This window comes from Glandiceps talaboti, chromosome 6, assembly GCF_964340395.1.
Source record: "Glandiceps talaboti chromosome 6, keGlaTala1.1, whole genome shotgun sequence".
NCBI lineage: Eukaryota > Metazoa > Hemichordata > Enteropneusta > Spengelidae > Glandiceps > Glandiceps talaboti.
This window is the reverse complement of record NC_135554.1, coordinates 21,772,737-21,797,091: the sequence shown is the minus strand read 5'-3', so window position 1 is coordinate 21,797,091 and position 24,355 is coordinate 21,772,737. Positions and strand designations below refer to the sequence as shown.

Here is a 24,355-nt window from a genome sequence, read left to right as displayed (position 1 = left end):
GTTTATAAAGCGTCCCTTCTATAATTTAGGCACACAAAAAAGATAATTATTGAGCCAACAAGATTATCGAGGAATAAATTATCGCTTCAAGATCCCCACCGAACATACTCACTACATGCTATTTTTGTGTGTACCTTTGAAATACAAATGCATATTATCTCTGCATTTTTTCCCAGATTATGTGAATAGTCAGTATATACCTGATTTGGTGGACTGGGGTAAATAGTAGTCTGGGACCCATGCTGTGTACTAGTTTACATCGAAGAGAAGTGTCTCTGAATCGGTTAATGCAAGGTCTATGGTTAATGTATTCATTTAAACAATCTTTCAGAAAAAAATATATAATGCAGTGTTTCGTAGTCGGTTCAGATAACAAGGAAATCGGTCGTGAACCACAGCCAATTTGAAAAAAAAATATTTGTCTGTTGACTATCCTTGCCGAATATGGCGCCAACTGTCAAAAGTGACCAACAGCAGGTCAGAACATGAGTAATGTACAACATTCTCACTAGCGAGAAATCTACAAGACAAAGACAGAAATGACATATATTTGACAGAGAGATTAATGGGTAAACGTTGTGCGTGGTCGCAATGTACATATCAACCATGTAAAGCTACAGAAGTGAGCTCAAACCTAGTAGGCGTTCATAGGTCACCCTAGCTCGGAAGTATTTTATTACTTCGGGAACCCTTTTCTATTTCAGTGCATTTTCACTATACCAAATATGTCATAGTATGATTTTTACGAGTCTATCCTTTGAGCAATACCGCTTGTAAACGTACTTAGTCATAACGGTACCAAAATAGAAAATAAAAACTCAAAAGAGTAGGTCACTTTTGTTTCACTAAATTCCGTTCTATTCAGACCTCGAAGACATGCGTCATCATTTTGATCTGGCTAAGGGGTCATTGTTCGCCTGCCACCTGTTGGTCCCCTACATGTATCTACGAATGTTTTCTATATCCTACCGATGTTTTCTTTTCTACGTGACTCACCGAAATCACGCCGAATGCCACGTAAGTATTGTACGGATAGTTCTACATAGGATACTATTCAAAACTCTTGTTTCTACGCTGTATTTAAGATGAAGGTATCCGATGGATTTGGTGTCGTCATCGGAATATTCACTAGCTTCTTTTTTAGCCTTCAGGCATAACTTGGATATGTAAAGATGTTAGCTAATAGTAACACAAGTACCTGAAAGGAAAGGGTGATTGGACATTTTAATTAATCAATTAATTGAGATTTACTCAGATACGATGTCTTACCGCAGACATTTCGAATCGACAAAGAAATCGCGAAAGGTCAACACTTCGTTTCTTCCATAGCACGCGTATGTTAGCTTTGGCAGTCACAATGGTTATATAACCAGTGTTGGCACAAAATCAACTCGATTTAAAGCAGTCATCTGAAATCTAAACATACTTAGTGTTGGACCTTTGCACCAATATCATGAATATGTGCAAAACAAATATACTTTGTCCTAACAAACCGAGGGGTTCGTTAGAGAAAACGCTTACTTAGGCCAGTTCCGCATTAGTGTGGTCCAGCCTGCCTGAGAAGAGAGACCTGTTCTAGCCCGTGTTGTCTGGGGGTACGTAGCCTTGAAGAGAGGGAGAGAGAGAACACCGCCAGACATGCTCCATCCCGAGAAATCATCGTGACCTACACTATTACGTGGTTCATTTTCCGCCCAATTTCTTTCGACTTCGTTTCTGTGAAAAGAGTATTGGGAAAGGAAATGGTGTGTTCACGGTAGGTTTCTTTGTCGATGTTTCTGTCCGTGGTTTGGAATTTGTGGGGTTTCCTCATTGCACGTTGCACACACAAACTGTTTATAATGGCCGTCCAATAACCACGCGTAAGATATCGCTATTCCTCCTGGATATATTGTACCACGGATGTATTAGGAGATTGTACGTAGACGCTTTTAAAGCTTAGGTCCAATTTCACATATTCGTATTCTCATGTAGGGCGGGTATTCTAGATGCTTCAATGTCTTCGTGAGGTGTCCCAGGCATGTACTGACACTTTTAGTACAACTGAACTGGGATTTTTGTTGTTGAATATCTATTATTTATATTGTGAACTTGTACGATAACCTTAGAGTTTTGCTTGGACACCATGAAGATGGACAGTCGGTCATTCTCACACCTAAAAGTTCAAATTCGCCTCTTGTGTACATAGGTTACTAAGCAGATTGTCAGTATGTGCTAAACGTTGACGCTAAAGCTGTGTGAACATTTTTATGCCAATTTGTCATCAAAAATACTGTAGTTCACTAGTTTTACGAAGTTGTGAAGGACACACTTGAGACTGTTTCTATCACACCTAAAAAGGTCACCATGCTGTGAATTTCCCTTTTGGTCCGGCCCCTTGTTAGGTTTCCCGCCCTAGCGTGATATCTGATTCACATGATTCACCAACCTATTATCAAATACCTGGTAATTATTAACACGTACTTTCTATAAGAATCACCACTGGAGTCGTCAACTCCTCATTTGCGCCATTTCTTCAACAGGGTTCACACAGGGGTCAAGATGCATTCATTTCTCGAGGCCTAAAGTGAAGATTCCGTCAGAGTGTCACTCAGTCGGTCGTTCTACCATTGCCAGCTGAGCATCACCAGCTATATTGCCCGCAATTGCACTGGTGACTCTCACGACATATCCCAGAATCTTTGATGTACTGTGTTACCGAAGAGATCGTCGGTGCGTCAATAAAATGAGGGACAAAATGAATCTAGAGGAGGCAAGATGTTGGCATAGCTGTAGAGAAACAACCAGCTGTGTCCTCATACTGCCCTTTCTTTATTTGTAAAATTCATCACCCTCTTTGCTACATTTGGTACAAAATGTTCCTATGAGGTCATCGTCATAACGTGCTCACACACAAGCCTACATATCATACATTGAACGGACCTTTCCACTTGAAGACTTGAATGTGTAGTCCATTGTACGTACATGTACATGTTGTGTGTGAACTACTCCATTCCTGGTGTCAAGGTATCGTGAAATTACTTAGATATTACTTATGTAGTTATGAAGCTGTTGTCACTCACGTCATTTCATTGTACTTTGTACTATATAGGCATATTCTCTCTCTCTCTCTCTCTCTCTCTCTCTCTCTCTCTCTCTCTCTCTCTCTCTCTCTCTCTCTCTCTCTCTCTCTCTCTCTCTCTCTCTCTCTCTCTCTCTCTCTCTCTCTCTCTCTCTCTCTCTCTCTCTCTCTCTCTCTCTCTCTCTCTCTCTCTCTCTCTCTCTCTCTCTGGATTTCATTCTGACCTCTCTTTCCTTTTAGAATACACGGTCTTTCCAGCAAGAATAACTTCACTCATGGAAACCATGCCTATATTTTGAAAGTCGGCAAAGGCCAACATGTAACTTTTAAATATGACAACACTGTCATACGATATCCACTTCAATATATTGCATTGAATACAATTTCCCGATTCATTGAGGAACTCTGCAAATAGCACCGCAGGGACAAAGTGCCGACCACCACTCCCGCATGGGTGTCATTACTGTGAGGTTGACTCATAGTCAGAGGTCACGTGGTCACGACAAATCTATGACAAGGTCCACTTCTCTTTCTCTTGAAACTTGGCGTAGATATATCCTTACAAAACCTATCAACAAATTGACCTGACCTGTTCTCGATAAAGGTACTTCAAAGACCGCTGGATGGAATCCATATTGGTGCAATGCCACACCGACTGATCATGATCAGCTGGCCTATTTCAGACTAGTTACGTCATCAACTTCTGACGTGTTATCCCCTAAGTAAACTGTGAATGGTTTCAGCTCCAAAGATATTCGTAGAAGCCATGTCTGTTCATGCTTTGAATTGTTTTCACGGCAGAGTCATTAAAATGTAAGCATATATTTGGTTCTACATTGGGGGTCCTGTTGCACGCTGCATTTCATTTGTAAAGTTGATTGATGGGTCGGCAGTACTTTGGTTTGCATATGCATACTTGGACAGTGTTTGCTTCTTATGTGGTTGTGTTTGTCGTTGCACTCCCATACACTATTCATGGTCTAAAGAAGAAATGGATAAAATCCTTTGTATAAAAAGTTTTGGTAAACAGACGCCATCGAGTTCCCAAGCACACTTTAAAAATTCTCCAGTTTAACTTGGGATAGATAAATAATTAAAGAAATTTGGAAGTGTTCCCAGTATAAAAGTAACTTGATCTTGAACAAAAGCCACTCCACCAGAAACCAAAAGGCTGCAAGTATGGAATGTCGCCGTAGAATAAGATCACTATAGAAAGCAGTGTTCTGAGGTATAGTGTACCCGGACCCTTACAGGTATAGGTGACCCAGTGTACGTTTATTGCCCGCCTTGATTATTTACCCTCAAAATCCTCGTCGACTGTGACTAAAATAATGAGAAAAGAGAAAATAGTCCTCAAGTACATAAGTGGTATTCGTGCTAATTTAGTTCTTCTGTAAGTCGATGACACAGCAATTTGATAGAAACTGAGAAATGTTTCTAGGCCATTCACCCTGTCATGGTTATTCCCGACAATCACTTAAATATTAAGACTCTGAACACGAATCAGTCAAAATATATTAGAATATGTTTAATACATTGATATAATACGTACATTGGTATTTTCCAGAGTGCAATGCAGTTAAATGCACCAAAGGTGTCTAGCTTATATGCCCATGGATACATCAATTTACATTCAGTGGTCTGGCCACACACACATTTAAAGTAAAACAAATCTTGCGTGTCATGGTATGGATTGCGATTTAGGCGTGCACCGTTGTAGTTTTACGAAAGACGTGGCTTTCAATTGCAGGTAAATAATTCTAACTTAACGAAAAAGTTAATGTGTCAAATTATTTCGTTAGTGAAATGTCACCCGCACTACAAAACAGTTTTAATTGATATAAGTTGGATAATAATATCCAGCACCCCCTCCCCACCCTAAGTCTCTGGATTAGACACGGACACGGTTCAATATAACTCTCCTGACATTGGTACACTTTAGTGGCACCCGCGTCAGCGCTCTTTGCTTGTGAAGTTGTGTGTCAGTTTGTTTGAATACAATGACCCAAATAATCGTCAAACGTCATAACGGTGACCCACGTCATCGCAAAAAAAAAAAAGATGATGAATGCGTTATGTATGAATATTAGTACATGTAATTACACTATGAGACCCTGACACCGGGTCACCTGGGACTACCTCACGACAAAACGTTTTGGAGTAATATAAAAAACGCATTTATCAAACTACCATTATACTGTACACAATCGTCACAGAATTATATCAGGTCAGACATTTACACGCCAGTATTTGGCGTGATGAATGTGTGTATATTTGTAATTTCTCGCTCAAAACGGTGAGACCAATCTCAAACGCATGCGCACACAACATTGGATTTAGTTTACCATAAATCTGGCGGGGCTTTCAGACTTTCTTAGAGTTTGTTAGATACATCTTTCTTAGACTTTTTTGAGAGTTTGCTAAACCAGTGCATCTAATAATCTCAGCATTATTGACTACATATTTATCAGAGAAAAGAAATTAGATGACCCGATAAAGAACAACAGAAAAAGGTGTTGCTGATGTAGTCGTCCACAACACCCATTCAGAAAACAAAGAGTGATGGGAAAGTTCATCAACCATTCATTTCGAGAGAATGCAAACTACTGATCCTGCCTACCTCAAATTAATTCAGTGTTCATAATTTGATACAAACGAATTATGTTATTCCTGAACGAATTCTTGTATTACAATTGATAAGTATGACCATAAAGTCGCTCTTTACATTTACAAATTACCAGTAAAAAGAACAGAAAGTTAATACATCACCCATTCCATCCATCGGGTTTATTTGTCGCTATGAAATGAAATACCCGTGACTACTTTGAAGAAACGGGAAAATGGAAAAGAACATATTAATCATAATTAGTAAAAAAAAAAGTAGACTACACTGTGGTGAAATATAAATGATTACACCCTCTGGTGTATGCTTGCAATACGAATAATATTCAACATTACTAAAACAAATAGATTTGGAAAGAATAATAGGTTGTTTATAACGAAAAATTAGGATGGTATCTAATAATAAAATTGTTGTTACCGGTTATTAAGATTTTAACGACTTGGTTTCTGTAACTCTATTTAATTACACCCGATATATAGGATGTCAGGCTGTAAAGGGTTACTAAATAATTCGTCTGGATACCAACGTTTTTTTTTCTAACTAAAGCATGTGGAGGTGTAAATCGCAACGATACCGTATAGGAACTAGCCTAATAAATAATGTAAGTTACGGAAATATTTGGGAGTGGCACAAATGTACTCAACTTATTACCATGATATTGCATTTCTGATGGAGTTTCATTTAAAAAATGACAATGACAAATTCGGGAAAAGAATATTACAATGGAATAACTTTACACCATTTAAATTCGAACGAATTGATTGACGGTATTTAAAAAATTTAAAATAATTTTCGAGGATTAGTTCGCTAGACTACATGAAGATGTTGAGTCGATATAGTTACTAGAGTCACGGTGTCTTTGATTAACAAATTCCTGAAAACTTACGAAAGTTTAACAAAATACACAATTTTTATTTTTTTCCACTTTAGGCATCCAGTCAGATTGATATACAGCAGAGTTTCAACAAATATTGAAATGTTAGTGATATAGATCTTAGACTCAGGTTGTAATTCTGAACTGACCCAACCCTCCCAAACATACATACATACACACATTTTGTAACTGGCGTGTTTGGAACAATGCCAATGCCAAAGCTAATATTATCTTAGCAATCACGTCTTACTACGTAATATTTGTTTGCTAACGCTGGTCTGTATTCCTCCTGTTACCATGGCAACCAAGTATTTAGTATAGCATAGGGGTCACATATTTGAATTCTAACACCGTTGAACGTGTTAGCGAAATTACCAAATTGAATGCGATATCATTCTGAGATGTCCCTAGATTCCACCACCCTTAAAAATAAAAACGAAAATTTGATATTTAAATTCCCTGTAAATTTCCATTCTACAGATTGGCGATTCTGATTCGATAATTATGAGATAACCCAGTAAGTTAGTTCGTTGTTCGACAGAGATAATTCGTCAGAGATACGAGTGAAGACTTCTACTTTGAAACTATATATATTGTATATGTAAATGAAAAATATAAAAGTTGTTCACTGTTATGGTAATATTAATGTTATTTTAAGTGACAGGTGTGTCCACTATTTATGTCAATTGGACATACATATCATTGATGTCGACTGTAAAATACATTGCCGGGAGGGTTCCTATCACTCCTGCTTATCAAACAATACGAGTTGAACTTGAAGTGGATTGTTCACATACCACCACATCCCACAGATAGCAAATCTTCTTCATGCATAACGACAGTGAGAATGACATAGAAATTATTGGGATACACAGATAGTTCTTCATTTTACACACGGGAAATCTCTCTCTTTCTATCGCTGTCACGGACACCGGACACCGGACATCGGTCATCCCAGGCCTGTAATTGTACCGTATTGTGTGCGAAACAAATATCAAGATAAAAACCATCATGGCGTGGTGGTGTATTATTCCGTGGAAAGTGGTAAATGTACCTGCAGTAACTGTTATAAGGTTCTTTCACTCCGTTTTTCCTCGTACTAACTGGTGGACTCTTATGTTTTCCCTGTCGCTCGACAGATAACACAATACACTGTGAAAAGATGAAAATTATTGTGGAAAGGGCAAGCTACAATTATTGCAGAGATGGTAGATGATAACAGTGAATGCTACCAAATATTTTTGGGACCCTGATATGTCAATGACCTTTGTGTTCTTCCTCTTGGGTATCATCTCTTGTAAAATAATATCGTTGATTTATATATATGAAGGTGTAAACGTTTATATGTAAGTTTTCCACTTCAGCCGCTATGACATCAAGTATTCTACTCTGTGCTTAAGCTTACAGTACAATTTTTGTTCACCTGTAAAGTATATATTATACCCTCTGACAGTCTCAACAAAAGAGGAAATGAAGCGAGAATTTTAATGATGACACGGACAATTTAAATAACACATTAACCACCAACTGCATGCCTATTTTTACCAACAGAACAGCAAGGAAACTAGACTGTAATGACGTCATTAGTCAGGGCGTATCAGCCTGCTGGTAATGAGAAAGGGATCTCGACCGCGCCTACAACGGATAGAAAGTATACAGCATATACTACTAGTAAATGAGAGCACTTGACAAAAAAGTGAAATGTAGCAGTTTTGGATCATTTCTCAAACCGGAATAACTCAGAGATTTGGCTCTCTGACTCGACGTACTGACTCATCATGGTGAGCCACATTGTAAAAGTCAGACATCCAAGGTGAAAAACGTAACAAATGAAACAATATTTATGCATATTGTCAATTATATTAATACTGCATATTGATATAAACGTCCTATTCGGTAAAGTAGACAATGCACGACCTGTCGGTGCTAGTAATGTGATGACGTAATTGATACTTGAGCCCTGCAGTTATATGCTACGTCACGATTACACGACTATTCAAGGCTTATATGTGCATGATTAGATGTGAGCTTACAGTAGTAGTTCTGACGTCACCATAAATGATGGCAGTCGATAGGGCATGGAAGTAGGGTTATACTTCCATGATAGCGGCGAGATCAATTGTTCAATGTAGGATAAAAAAAACCTAAATTCTTTTACTTGGGGGGGGGGGGGTGGTTTGAGACATTTTAGTTCTCATTCTACAGAAACGATGTAGTTTTAAATGATCGTGTTGTACCCCTAAATACAATTATTTCTAAAAAAAAAAAATATATCAAATTGAGAAATATTAGAATTTTCGGTATATTGAATGCATGGCATAAATTAAAGTGTCAACAAAAGAACTAATTTTCCTACTACACACTGGCTTTGTATTCAGAGCACTACATACTAACACTACTACATACTGATTTGAAATTGATTGTGCTGTCTGAAACAATTTTCAAGTTTGGCCAGTTTAGATATGGTGGGGGGGTGGGGGTCTGAGGCCTAAGTATAAGAAGTTAGTTTTTTATCCTACATTGAACTATTGATCTCGCTCCTTATATAATGTGAAGAAATAGTATTTTGATATCTATCAATTACCTACACCATTCTATCCATTAAATCATTAGCAAATATAATTACATTATATTATTTTACCAAAGATATGTATAATTCTGTTACTATAGAAATGGCAGTAAAGGAGATGGTTTACGACGTTGGAAAAGTATGATTAGCTATAGGACCACATATGTATAAATTCAAAAGGGTACATATATAACCGCAGACAAGGAACACATGTGTTATTTGTCTGTGATATAACTAACAAGCTTAAGACCTGGTATATGAGTGAGAGAGAGAGCGAGAGAGAGAGAGAGAGAGAGAGAGAGAGAGAGAGAGAGAGAGAGAGAGAGAGAGAGAGAGAGAGAGAGAGAGAGAGAGAGAGAGAGAGAGAGAGAGAGAGAGAGAGAGAGAGAGAGAGACAGAGAGAGAGAGAGAGAGACAGAGAGAGAGAGGGGGAGAATATGAATATAGACAGATATATACAGAACAAGAGATAGGTAGATGTTTGTCGCCGCGTGAGGGCGTAAGGTAATTTTCCATACCCGTTTTTGTCAGTTATTGTATCTTATCTTCTGGTTCCAGTCAAAGTCGTAAACCTTTTACGAAATTATTGAGGACTAATTAATGAATAATAACAAATAACGAATGAACATCACAGTAACGTCATCATGTCGAATTAACGTTTAGGGTTTGCATCGTCATGGCAACGGTAAAGCATACGCCGCCTTGACTTTCATTGCCTCTATAGAAATATAATACCGTGGCCTGCGTGGATTGGATACTACATTTGCACTTTCCTGCTAAAATGGTTTTGAATTTATATAAGCCGATCGACTAGCAAAACTTAAAATCTCACTTTGTCAAGAAACTTCCGTTTAATAGATACCCAGGAGAGTTGATCGGAAAGGAATGAACATGTTCACCATTCATCGATCTCTACGGATGTGGTTTTTAGTATCAGAAAGACAACAAAAAAATCGCCCGAGGAACTCTTTATACAGACATAGCACACATCCAATCACTTGCTATTGTAATTAGCGAGAACACCCAGACGGGACGTGAGGATGTTCAAGTACAATGGGCGGTATTATTACACAGTCAATGTAGACGACTGTATAACTTGTACATGTCCTACCATAGCTTCTTTTCAGTAATTACATACGCATGAATATGCAGGAGAATGTCTTACCAGTAGAGCATGTGTGGGCTAGGTATTCAGAAACAAAAGAACAATACCCTTATTAAGCAGTCTAGACAAGGACAAAACAAGTTGCACAGTGTGAGCTACGAAACTTGATTCTAGACTATAGGCATTGGTGATTGATAAATGACAAAAAAGTCATGACGTCAGGACATAAGCACTTTGTCACGTGTGATGTGAACCTCACAGTTCGGTCAGCGAATACGTGCACTTTTTTTGCCGACATGTATAGTTTTCACCCACCACTCCTCAATATGATGTCATCACTTAAGGTTTTCCCATAAACCCTTGCAGGAAATCCATAAAATGGCCGAATACATATCAAGTGCAGGAGGGCTTCTTTACAAGATAGCAATTTTCAATAATTTACCGATTTTATTTTTTATCACCCCAAATCATATATAATGAAAAAAGGAAGGAATAAGTTCGACTAGTGGACTTTTCTGTTCTGCTTCCATATTTCGCATTCAAAATCAGGTGAGATTTAGAAATGCTTTTATGTGCGTTTTTATACTTGTTGAAACAAACCCTCTCTATACTCTTATCTGTAGCTCCGACATTCAACAAAAACTACTTTTCCAGTAAATATTATGAAAAAATGTTTGAAGTGTGGTTGTAATCAATGTAAATTTACAATCAAATGTAACTTCGTTTCAAAAAAGAAAGGAATTACATGCATGATTACAATTGTTTACAACAAAACTTCTTCTACCACAGTCTGGGTCTATACTTTTCCATGTCTGTCGTCCATGACGGTGACGGTAAGCACGCCATTGAATTAAAGCGCGCCCTCTATAGTCGCAATAAACCAGAAATACAAGACCTTTGTTTGAACTAATTTAAAACTGTCTCATTCAAAGCTTTGTGATTTTCAGATGCAAGTGTTGCGTTTTCCTTAACATGAACTATAGACTGAAATATTTAATGTTGCAGGCATTTCTACCACGAGAAATCTTTTGGTCTAATTTAGACTAGAAAGAAATACTAATCCTCAATGAAGCTTTTTAAATTAACAGTACTAGTTGTATGGTCCCTTATACCTCCATGGTCAAACTATAGTCTCAGTTACCCAGACTCTCGCTGCTGGGGGCTCTGCCTATGAGACCTCCCCAAACTGATGTGTGAGGGCGTACATTACAGCTCACTAATACATCCATGATCAAACCATATAAACCAAACATGAAAGAGATTTCAGTGGCTAGTAAAGATTTTATTCAATACAAAAAATAAAGTGTATAATCAACTCAGTAAATTTTTAGTCGATGAGTTGCATTTGGTCAAGTACACAAAATATACTTCTGTCAAGGTGATATCAAGGAATATGAAAACAACATTAAAGGGGCACAGTCTGTAACTTTTTTGGGTTCTGATGGATTACTTTAATGAAATGTTCTTACATGTTCCTACTCCAAAAAATATGTTGAATTGTAGATACATATGATACAAGTGATTACTTGCCCCACTGTATCAGCATACTAGTCAGGTGGTGTTTGCACTGTAGTGCAATACTGAAAATATTATATACATGTATGCAAATGATATGAAAATGAGCATGTGTTCATTCCTTGTACATGAGATTGCGTGATCACGGAATGTGATTTTTACAGAAATTTGCTCTTTAAGGTAAACATAATACGTAATAATAACAGAATTTCATGCTTCATGAGTGCCAGTGTGGGTACTCATGGGTATTTGCATGTGTGCTTGTGGTATTTTCTACTGCACTTCCATTCATTGTGTTTGTGAAATCAGAAAGTATGACTGAGGATACTCCATGCACTCATGCAAATACCAAGTACCTCGAGTATAGCACATTTTCATTTTCATGTGTCATGGGATTCTGTCACCACATACTCTGTCTGGTGTGATCTAAAATGGCATGACTAATATTTTGGTTACCAAAAAATTCAAACTACACATTCTCTATTTCCAACCCTCTGTGCATATCAATATGTGCTGTCAATGCTAATTTTCTCCTTCACATATTTAAGTGTGTATTATACACTTTTATTTGTAAACTGACTTTAGTTGAAAATCAGGTGTGAGTTACAGACTCTGTTACTTTAAAACTGAAGTCATATCTTTCTGATTAATATTATTTTAAATAATTATATAATATATGTATTTCCTACACAGCACCTAATTCTTTACATTCCTTACATCATAAATGATCATCATGAATGATAAAAATATTCAATTTAATTATTCATTTTGCATGTCTTCTCTAATAAAGTACTACAATCTGATCATACTACCTTATTAGCAAAGATATGACATGTTGTGCAATGCATATCAGCTGGCACCTACCCCAACAGCTAGCTAGCAAAGGGTTTGGTTGATGCATGAGGTCACCCCATCATGGCATACCTTAAAAGACTAACTAGTATGATGCAGATCCCAATTGACAAAATGTTCTGCATCTACCTTGAAAGCGTGACATTCAAATGTGTAAATATGTAATAAAATAGTAAAGCACCATCAAATTTATAAAAGCAAAACAAAATTATGAAGAAATACAAGTATTGCAGGATTACCATCATGATCGCTATAGTGTCTTCGGTCATTTGGTCTATTGGCAGTGTTATTATGTACGATAACTCACATACAAAACAAACTGTTTCAACACTAGTATCTAGTCATTTGTGGATGTCACTTATTCTGCAACTCAAAAAAAGGATCCCCCTTTTTAAGATTAGCTGTAGACGGTATGATAGAGAAGTTGACTCTTTAATTCTAATTCTACATCAAAGACAGCCTACAAGTTCCTAAAATCTACACCCATTGCAGGACTTTCATTTTTACGTTTGTACAGGTTTTCCCTCTACTATCTGTGATTAAAAGCTGAGATAACAAAAATACTAAAATGATCATATGTATGATTCAGATTATTAATGTTACAACAAACTAAGCCCCTTGTAATCACTGATCTTAACCTATCCTAAAGGAGCTCTATTGTAAATGTTATATCTAATCTAATCTAATCTAATCTAATCTATAAAGGCAGTGTGGACTGGAAGCTGATAAGGTATGGAAGTCATGTAACGTTTGATCATAAGTCACCTCCGTGACGTTTCCCCCTGGCCTTTCTTACAGCTGCCAGTATCTCTGTATAGGTTTCTTCCACTGATATCCAGGGTCCCCAGGAACGAATCACTTCACCACCAGGATTTACCAAGTATTTCCAGAAGTTCCAATTTGGTTCCTGTGATGTTTTCTCTGGCATGAATAAATAATAAAGTATACCCATGTCAGTACATGTAGGTAGCCTAGCTCTGAAATAAAGTATACCCATGTCAGTACATGTAGGTAGCCTAGCTCTGAAATAAAGTATACCCATGTCAGTATATGTAGGTAGCCTAGTTCTGAAATAAAGTATACCCATGTCAGTACATGTAGGTAACCTAGCTCTGAAATAAAGTATACTCATGTCAGTACATGTAGGTAGCCTTAAAATTTGGGTGTGTAAAATGGTCGTATGGAAGCACTTTCAAAAAGATGCGCCAGAACCAATGAATAGTTCAATACTGTCCTATCCAATCTTCATGGCTCTACTAAACTGATAAGATAGCACTGATACAAGAACCTGGAATTCAATCATGGCTATTTAACAATACTCTCAAACCATCATTGTGAACCTGAAATGTATGACAACATGACAGTAATAATTTCCCCCCTTTTTGCTTTTTGAAAGTGAAAAACCTGTCATCAGTATTCAGTGTTCAATGACTGAATACATCATTTCTGGAGACTCCTATGATGCAATAGTCCATAGTAAAGATACCCTATAAATGCACAAGATCAACTTAATTTTTCTCTGAAATTGCAAGTTATTGAAGAAGGGCCCTGGGGTGATGTTAATGTCATGAAATGACTCTCAAGAACCCACCCATATTTTATGAAGGTGTGTCTATTTCCTGGAGTGGTGTTCCCCTTTAAAATTGTTATATATTATGTTAGGTTATGAAAGAAAGAACTAACCTGTTAGGAATCCATATACTGGGTGTGCACTGTCTCCTATCACGTCGATTTTACTGAACATGGGAAAATTTACTCTGTAGTTTTTCTTTGCAAATTCATATATCCAATTGTTAGGCTTGGGTTCTTGATTTCCAAATTGATTACAAGGGAAGGCAAGTACAGTGAAGAGATCAGATAGTGCTGGATCATCTTGAATATGTACTAGAGCCTGATAGTGACCATCTGTATAACCACATTCACTTGCAACATTGACAACCAAAGCTACCTGCAATGGATGAGAAATCAAAAGATGTAGGTTGTTTAATATTCCTGATATCTACAAATATCAAATATCAGGTGACATAACGAGTCACCTGACCATTCGGCTGATGATATCTGAGCAATTCACACACATTTGCTTAAGTTCCCGAGTACTAGATTGTGTATTTGTTTGTGTATCTCCACTATAATTTATATAAGAATGACAGCTTTTATATGCGAAGGATCTACAGAGTTGTCAAATTCTTAGCATGTTGTTGATGCCATTTTAACTTTGTATTGTATGATTGTAATGTATCGTGTTTTCTTTTTTTCTTCTATTTTTGGTTTCTCTTCTTGTGAAGGCTTACTAACTAACTAACTAACTAACTAAATAAATAAACAATATTAGCTCACGCGTGCCTGTGATATTTACACTAAAAATGCTTTTTTTTTCTTGTATACTTTCAATCTTCGTCATTACAGAGAACAGTAATGTTTATCTTGGCTGTGAGCATCTTCACTGTTGCACTATCTTCGAATAAAATCTGATAATAATATCATCATCATCATCATCATCACCACCACCATCATCATTAGTCCTGCTTACAGACGGTGCACGAGTCTATATATTACTGACTTGACTCTAAGAGGACAATTGTCAGAATCGAGTCCCGGATTACTCCGTATGCAAGCAGGACTACATCATCATCATCATCATCCATCGACCGCGGTCGAGATAAAGATAAACCGTATGAAGACTAATAATATCAAGAGCATTCATATATTCGTAATCTTATTTTGTTTACACTTTATTCACACTGCAAATGTATTCATATATGTTGACTACCTGGCCTCCGTGGCCCCTCTAGCCTGTTTCAGTGTTTGTGGCGTTACGGTACGTGAAACGGTATATTCATATCTCGGTGGATATGAGCTTTGTTTTGATGCCCACGTACGACCGAAGAATGAGAAAATCTTACCTTTCCGCGATATCTTTCAAGAGAAATTCGTTTTCCTTTAATGTCGTCTACTTCGTACGAAAAGAAGTCCTTCTTACTTCCAACTATCGAACGAGGATACAAAAGAATGATAAAAATAGTGAATATTGTAATGGAAATATTCTTTGGTACGAACTTCATGGGGGCTGCCATCTTGATTATACAAGCTCGTAGTATCTCGCGTGATTTTGTTGCCCGGTAACTTTAGCTCTGAACTTCGCCCTAGATCGTTTGACCAATCATGAATGAGATCGTTACGAATTGAGCCAATCAAATCAAAGAGTATCACATGGCGTCTTTATTCAAATGTGACGCGCCATTTCATGAACATTGATTTCGAGAATTACTACGAGTGCTGAACAGTCAAAATACACGCTAAATATTCTTTCGCTTTCGTGATACCAGTTATATAGAAGTAATTCATCGAATATTTGCCCGTAAGTATGATTCTTTCATCAAATGTGACTTTGTTCCATCGGAATTGGTCATTCTTTGAAAGTGTAATGTAAATCCCTTTCCTGGTGGACATTTAATTTTTAAAAGGCAAGTGGCCGTTCCCTACAAAGAAGCCCTGCTTGTTCCAAAAATGTAATGTAAGTTTGATAAAGACGAAACGAACTCTTATTTGTAAAAATTACGTAGATATCGCGAGCCCTTGCCTAGAATTAGCCATGAGTCTGTACTTTCTCCAAAGATTTTTTTTTCCAACAGAACACCGCTTTGTGCAAGTCAGTGCGAGATGATTTACTGTGTCTGTGGACGGTGGCTTGCAGTATTAGTAGTATGAGTGCATTTAGTTGTGTTAGTAAATCTTGACACTCGTCAAAATAGAGTTGTCACAAAACGTGCAGGTGTGGTAACATATCGAAAGGCAGTAATTTTCATAACATATTTTTTTTTTCATTCAGAAAATGGCTCATTTGAATTTCGAGAACGATGTGAACAGCTTGTTACGACTTGATGCACCAACAAATGGTCCAGCAATGAGATGGCAAAGGAAAGCTGCCGAGGCCAGCTGTAACAACTCTATCAACACCTCCCAGTGCTGTACACCAATGAAAACTTCAAACAAGTCCTTCAATGCTAGTATGACAGCTAAGACACCGTCTAAAACTCCAAAAACACCTAGAAGGTCGAAAACACCTGGTAAATATGGTACATAAATTAAACAATATATAACACTCACTAATATTTGTTATTACTGACATGATACTGTATTATAATTTATGGATAGATTCTAGAGACTAATTTTAATAAACTATACCACAAACTAATATTACTATTTTATAGGTTATAGGTGGGGGTAGCTGCAATAATTGTGTATTATTTTTTTGTTCTTTTTGTGGCCATATGGATGGGGATTTGGTATTTATTTTTGGATTTTTAATACAAAACAATTTTATCATGGCTTTCTACTTAGGAAATCAATGTGAAACAACATAGACCAAGTCTGTGTTTGTCAATACCTTGCAAAAAGCTATAAAATATGTAAAAAAAAATAAAAATAAACAAACATTAATCTTTTGTAATGTATTGCGTTACAAACAAGGATTTGGCATATGTTGTTTCTCATTGATTTTTCAAGTAGGAAGCCATGATAACAATGTTTTATACATTAAAAATCCAAAATAAATTCTGCCTACCACTTAGTAAAGTACTAATTTTATTTGAAGAAATTAGAAATGCACATTGATTTTTTTTTCAGTTGATGCAACTGAGTGGACACATATCATAGACAGTGACACTGACTAATCATAACAAGTGATGTCATCCAGAAAAAAACAAAATACAATGTTAAGAACTTTGCTCACTTTGTTGTTCAATGGAACAGATAGCAAGAGTTCACCAATATACATTTGGTCCAGTCATTTAGTGCAGGAAATTTATATTGATATGCATAGTCCCCACTCCGTGTTGAGTTATATCATTTAGTTTCATAAGATTATACAATAGTTATAATATAGATTAGAGTACTGACTTGTATTCGTGTATTCCGGTTTGAATTACAGCTTTAAATTTGTAGCCTTTAGGTATCCAAACTGTAAAGTAGTTAGTCTAGTTCCTATACAGTATCGTTATGATTTATATCTTCACTCTGTGGTTAGACCACAGTTGGCATCCAGGCTACATAATAGTCCGATATGGAGACTATCGATACTGTGCATGGTGTGATTCTGCCATCAATTACTAGTAGTTTACTCATAGACCTTGGTGGGAATTGTGAATCCATGGAGATAAACACCCCTGAGAGTATACACACCTGTGTAAATCATGCCTGAACATGCCACTTGCTAATTATTCTCATTCAGTCTTTTTGAGCTGTATAGTCATTGTGTCTAGTGTGAATCATGTGAATAAAACCAATCTATGGGAAAGAAACAATATTAATATCATGAAAAATTATATATGCTGAATTATTAGACTTCTAAAGTTTATACTATGAAATTTGTCTTGTAACATTTATGCCATGGAAAATATTCTATATGTCCAATATTGAAATAACTGTAAACACATTTGGTAATACTAATTGTATATGTAATGTTTATTGACAGAGTACACTTTTTATGCAAGAACCATAGTCAGAATGAAAGTCAATGTTCATGTAATAGCCTTTTAATTTATTGAAAGAAACCAGAATGGTCAACTTACTGTAAAATGAAATAAATTTGGTATCAGTCAGCGAATGTAGAATAATAATGTTACATTCAAACATTTCAAGTTGGTGCCAAAAGAAGCCTTCTACATTTTTTAAATATGAAATTCCCATCTACATGTGTAACTGTTATTGGTAGAATGTAGCCTACCTGTGGTCTTGGAGGACTAATGCCATAACACTATGATTACTTTTGTGAATAGTCTAGTTCCTGACGTATCGTATTCCATACTACATTATCTTCATGGCATGCTATACCGTCTAGTCAATCCTGTTACTAAAGACGTTAATCGTGGTTCAACCCCATAGTGGGCATGTCAGTAGTAATCCATCACAAATTGACAGGCTGTTGTCATTGTTCTCATGTTTCTAGGACTGATATGATATGTAAATGTCCAACCAGGACCCCCACTTCGAGTCTGTCTAAACTAAAATCACATGGGGACACAATGACGTCATCATGTTTATATGGACGCTGGGGGGCAAACAGCATTATGTGCAAGAGTAACTGTATTGACAGGTAGAATAGCTAGAATGTAGTTATGTTCAGAAATTTCAACAGTAGAGGATTTCATTTCAGGAAAAACACCAGGGAAATCCAAGACTCCTTCCAAGACTCCATCAGGTGATCGATTCATACCTTCTCGCTCCACAACAAACTTTGATGTTGGTCATTTCAAAGTAATGAATGAGAAGAAAGATGACGAAAACTGCGTTCTCAGTCCAACAAAATTAGAACAACAAAAGGCCCTAGCTGAAAATCTCAATGGTCACCTCTTAGATTCAAGAATTTTGTCATACACAAGCAAACCCCCTCAGGCTCCAGAAGGTAAGTCATTTTATAATTATCTCTATTGACATAATGTCTACCTATCTGGTCCTTTTGATAGCCAATTTTTTTCTTTGTTTCCCCTATCTTGGTTAACCATAGCCTGTTGACTTTGTTGTTGACATACATAGTTAGCTGGTCACCCCAAGCTTGAGGCAAGGCTCGGAGGTACAACAAGCTAATGATGTAACTCAACAGTGCAGTAAACAGGCTAAGGTTGTCTATACTTATAAATTCACTTGCTTCAATATTTTCTTTGATAAAAACTGTGTGATCGTTATTAAATCTTTTATGTTTAATAATGACAATTTTTCTCTGCCAGGTTATCAAAACAATTTGAAAGTACTGTACAGTCAGAGTAACAAGACGCCAGGTTCCAGCAGAAAATCAACCAGACACATATCAGCATTGCCAGAAAGAATACTTGATGCACCAGATATTATAGATGACTATTGTAAGTACGGAAAACTTGTGTTCACACTCTATTTGAAGTCCTGAACACACTGGTATCCATAAATGCACTATATTTGTTATTGTGTCGACAGAAAAGTATGCTCTTGGGTTGTGAGACTCAGTGTGTATGATGGAAGGTATTGTGCACCCTTGAGCCACCATAAGTGATGGCTGATGAGGCTGTATGCCATATCTTTACAGAGATTATCATGTACCTTGTGATAGATGTACCCCAGGCCCTATAGAGTTAAATAATTGAATACCATCCCCTTAATTGATAAGTTCATGGAGATACCCACCCTGTTTTGAGCCCAACACGACATTGTCATATCATGATACAACCGTCATACTTAACATTTCTCCTTTATTCTTCTGAACATAAGAGTATAAACAAATTTGCACAGTCAGCTAAGAATCCCTGTTCGTTTTCCCTTGTATAATTTGTTACTTTATCTGCAAAAGGGAAGTTTTTAATTTTCATGACTGGGCCTTGGTGCAAATAATGTATCTCTCTGGAAGAGTCTGTTCACTCTTGTTCTGACTAAACATACCAGTTACATTTATCAAAATAGGACTCTGAATGAGAGTAGTCTTGTTTGCATAAATCCCAGTGGAAGGAGTAAATGCAGACTGTAAGATCATCATTATGGCCCCATCTTTTACAGATGTGAGAGGGGTACTGGGCCAATGGATTAGCTAGAGTGCCCTGATGTGGTGCATCTTACAAACTAGGGTGAATGGCCATGGTAATCATGACTAATGTTGTCTCAAATTCTGTACAGATCTTAACCTGATAGACTGGAGTTGTAATAATCATTTGGCAGTAGCACTTCATGGCAATGTCTACTTGTGGAATGCTGGCAATGGTGAAATTCAGCGGCTCATGCAAATGGAGAACCCTGAAGACTATGTGTCGTCGGTTAACTGGATAAAAGAAGGCAATTACTTGGCTGTAGGAACCAGCTGTGGGGAAGTACAGGTACATAGACATGTGATCAATAAATCTTGATATTACATATCACTGTTCCAATATGGATATTTGCACCAAGGATTCAGTGGTAATCAGCCCATATGAAGAGGGCGGATAAACCACCAATCTGAGTGTAAATGTCTGTTTGGGTTTTAATATTGTCAATACATGCTGCAGTAGTGTTACATATGTGATGAATGTACCACAATCTTTGTATTTATGATTTTTCATGAAGTAAGACAGCAAAAGATATACACTATACAGTAATCTTGAAGAAATACACTTTTTGATGCAATACTGCAGTACATGCTTGCATATCAGATTATTATAGCATGGCAGCAATGCCAGATATTCCTATCAGAAACAAAAGGAAGATGTCATCTGCATATTGAGGCATGTATTATGGATCCCAACACATAAATTATTTATTTTTTTTATTTACGTTATTTTTGTGTGTGTTTATATGAAATATTAAACTGAAATCAATAACACGATTAAAGAAAATGACATGGACCATTTTATTATGTTGTATCTACCAACATCAACAAGCTGTACCAAATCAGCCGGTGTTCTCCCACCACAGCATGCACAGATGCCAACTAATTTGTATCATGGTTTACATATCAATAACATTGCGATTAATTCATAATGATCACTTATGATATGCACATCTTCAACATCGAAGCATGCTGTGACATGTTTACATTTAACACATACACACATGAACATTGGGATCAGAAATTTCTCTTTGTGTGAAAATATTATTATTATTTTGTCATTCAAAGATTACTAAAGCTCATGGATGGTAGAAACCTGCCAAGCATGGTGGTCGGAGGGGGGGGGGGGGGCAAGGATGGTGTTTCTCCACCCTTTCTCTAGAGTGGGGATAACAGCTGCCATTACTAGTAACCACACACAGGGAAGAAAATCCTTCCTTGTCTGTGATAGTAATGTGAATATTTGTAGCATCACAGTTTGACATGACATGTTTAGATTCAATGATGTAATTAACAGCATTGTGGACATGAATGTGATACTTGATGAGTTTTATATACGTAAATTAAAATAGCGTCTCAAGTTGGCACACGTCACGATAAGCAAACATACAGTGTTATTGTACTATACATAGACCAGAAGGGCAGTTTTTTCTAACGGATGTAAATCATTAACGGCTGATTTTGATCTCTTTCAGTTATGGGATGTCACTCAAAATAAACGTGTACGTAATATGACAGGACATGCTGGCAGAGTCTGTTCTTTATCATGGAATTCATTCATTGTAAGCAGGTAAGTTTGGACCATTGATTGATTGAATCTTACACACCAAAGAGAATTTTGTGTTTTGAGATGTTTCTATTAATGTAAAATCAAGTATTTAATACTTTCTTTTTTTATAGGCCATATCAGTTTTTTTGAGTAAAATTTGGATTTGAAGAACCATTGTCTCAGAATGTGTAGTTAGCTTTTGTACATTGAACAGCAACTGGTAATAACACTTGCTTCTGCAACAGCAAGATATTCTAAATGCCAGAAATGCTTACCCATAGGTCTAACTCTTGGAGCAGAACCCCTGATCTATGGCTAAACTGTGTGTGTAAAAAGTTAGTAATATTGAAAAAAAAATGTTGTCTGGCAGAAGTTAAACTGTCTATAGAAAAAGTTCATTCTGCCCTAAAGAATGGTTCTGTGTATAAATTACAGCATATACAATATTGTAGGTTGGAATCAAAGAAATGGGATACAAACATATCCACTGACCATTGTGTTTTCCTTCTTACACTTACAGTGGCAGTAGAACTGGTCATATCCACCATCATGATGTGCGTATACCCAACCATCGCATAGCAACTTTATCAGGGCATACGCAAGAAGTGTGTGGTTTGGCATGGTCTCCATGTGGTAGATTCCTTGCTAGTGGTGGCAACGACAATATCTTAAACATTTGGAATGCCACTGTTCAAAATGAAACAAGTTCTCCAATACATACATTTACACAACACCAGGCAGCTGTTAAGGTAATTCTGTTATTCATGATTGTCCGCTATCTGCTTGTGGTGTTTCTGCATTTCTACTTGTTATTTTCTGTGAAAGCACAGCCTTGTAGTGGAGACCTCAGGTCTGTACTCGGAAGGTTGCTGAACTCAGAACAAAAGCCAGGGATAACAGTACCTCTGTTGTGCAGCCTTTGGTGTTTTGTGAGCTAGTCTGGTCACTTTCAAAGTTAGCCTACTAGGGTCAAGTAAAAGTATGGCTTCAGAAAATACTGCAAGTATACTTGTACAAATATGCCACACTGGTACTCGCACATCATGTGGATCAGTCATGTCACTTTTTATTCTAAATTCTTGCAAAATATGTGAACAAAAACGAACCTGAATACAAATAATCTGTAGTCTGAATTTGGAATGTGCCTTCCATACTACAAACAATTCTAGTTTATCACAACTATTTGAATTAATATGTTGCAGTAGACATTGACCGCCTCATTCCCAACAGATGCATACATTCTTTCAATATTAATTTATCATCATACTCATCTCATCTTGTTACCTAGGCTTTGTCTTGGTGTCCATGGCAACCCAGTGTCCTTGCCAGTGGTGGAGGAACTGCTGACAGACACATAAGATTTTGGAATGCAAATACCGGAGCTCTCCTCAATAGTGTTGACACCAGGTCACAGGTATGGCATGTTTTTTTCTTCTTCTCAGATTGTGGGTTGCTTTATGTTTTCAAACCCAACAAATTGGACAAATGTATTTGAATTGTATGTTATTCTGTACCATGTTTAGCAGGAAAATACACATTACATAGAAGCAGGAAGAGTACAATATACAGTATTTACACACAAAAAATGGTCTGATATCATTTGTTTTTAAAAGGAGCAATTGACAACATTAAATTGAGTCTCCAATCAAAGGTTGGTTCATGATAAATGATGTCCCTCTTTAGTATTTGACCAAACCTAAATCTTCTATTGTGTATATAACAAGGTAATTCGTCCTACGTTTATGTTTATAAATCTTTCCTTTTCTTTCAGATTTGTTCAATTCTCTGGTCTAAGGAATACAAAGAGCTCATATCGGCACATGGATTTGCTAACAATCAGTTGATTATCTGGAAATATCCCACTATGACAAAAGTCTGTGAACTCACAGGTAGGTGTCCTTTATGTCATATACACCTCTAAATAGAGTACTTGTTTGTATATCATGAGATAAAGCCTGGCTAGTTGGCTCAAATCCACACTAACTCAGCAGTGCATGTCACCTCTCAAAATTTCTACAGATGATAAACCATAATAATGAGAATTTCTCTTTTTTCAATATACATCGCTGTATATGTCCACATAACTTCAGACATTTAGTTTCATAGGGCTTCCTGAATGAAGATTGATAGTTTAAAAAAAAATCTACGAATTTGATTGTGAGAAAGTATAATGTCAATACAAAGGCAACCTTTAACCTTTGACCTTTGGTTTCAGGTCACACATCAAGAGTGCTACACATGGCCATGAGTCCTGATGGTACAATGGTGGTATCAGCAGCAGCTGATGAAACACTCAGACTCTGGAGGTGCTTTGCAGTGGATCCAAACCGCAAAAAAGAAAAGACACTGGCTGGCGGCAAAATGAACTCAAACACTCTCATGCGACAAAGCATCCGATAATTGGATAAACTTTTTTGTAAATATACTTTCAGTTTCATTCTTTTCTTGTGTCCTTTTTTTCCCCCATTTCTTTTTTGTTTGTGCTATTAACTTTCGCGACATATTTATCACCAGTGTTCATTCAAAATGAAATTTGAAAACAAAGAAAAAGTCTGAAATAATAGTCAATTCTCAAATATTTTCATATAAGGTATCAATTTCAATTTCTATCATGGCAAACATTAACCAAATATGACTCTTTGGATGCAAAACAAAACATACTAC

The 24,355-nt window shown here is 36.8% G+C and overlaps 2 protein-coding genes across 2 annotated transcripts; one reads left to right on the top strand and one right to left on the bottom strand.

The window, feature by feature from the left end:
- Positions 1-13,316: 13,316 nt before the first annotated feature.
- Positions 13,317-15,673, bottom strand: LOC144436969 (glutathione peroxidase 7-like). Its single transcript, XM_078125836.1, has 3 exons — positions 15,503-15,673; positions 14,283-14,547; positions 13,317-13,520 (listed from the first exon to the last, which is right to left on the bottom strand). The coding sequence occupies exons 1-3, from the start codon at positions 15,671-15,673 to the stop codon at positions 13,354-13,356; spliced, it is 603 nt and encodes a 200-aa protein (XP_077981962.1). The 3' UTR covers positions 13,317-13,353.
- Positions 15,674-16,431: 758 nt separating this feature from the next.
- Positions 16,432-24,091, top strand: LOC144436689 (cell division cycle protein 20 homolog). The gene is made up of 9 exons (XM_078125537.1): positions 16,432-16,666; positions 18,754-19,002; positions 19,325-19,456; positions 20,238-20,434; positions 21,618-21,712; positions 22,212-22,440; positions 22,980-23,105; positions 23,463-23,580; positions 23,907-24,091. Exons 1-9 carry the CDS (start codon positions 16,432-16,434, stop codon positions 24,089-24,091), a joined length of 1,566 nt encoding a protein of 521 aa, XP_077981663.1.
- Positions 24,092-24,355: the final 264 nt, after the last annotated feature.

What these genes read in the sequence shown, in the direction of transcription:
- LOC144436969 (XM_078125836.1), bottom strand. Translation starts at nt 15,673, where the DNA reads ATGGCAGCCCCCATGAAGTTCGTACCAAAGAATATTTCCATTACAATA. An exon ending in TTGAAAGATATCGCGGAAAG is followed by an intron (nt 14,548 to 15,502) that starts GTAAGATTTTCT and finishes CATCCATTGCAG; the next exon opens with GTAGCTTTGGTTGTCAATGT. An exon ending in AGTATATGGATTCCTAACAG is followed by an intron (nt 13,521 to 14,282) that starts GTTAGTTCTTTC and finishes TATTCATGCCAG; the next exon opens with AGAAAACATCACAGGAACCA.
- LOC144436689 (XM_078125537.1), top strand. Translation starts at nt 16,432, where the DNA reads ATGGCTCATTTGAATTTCGAGAACGATGTGAACAGCTTGTTACGACTT. An exon ending in TAGAAGGTCGAAAACACCTG is followed by an intron (nt 16,667 to 18,753) that starts GTAAATATGGTA and finishes ATTTCATTTCAG; the next exon opens with GAAAAACACCAGGGAAATCC. An exon ending in AATTCATTCATTGTAAGCAG is followed by an intron (nt 21,713 to 22,211) that starts GTAAGTTTGGAC and finishes TTACACTTACAG; the next exon opens with TGGCAGTAGAACTGGTCATA.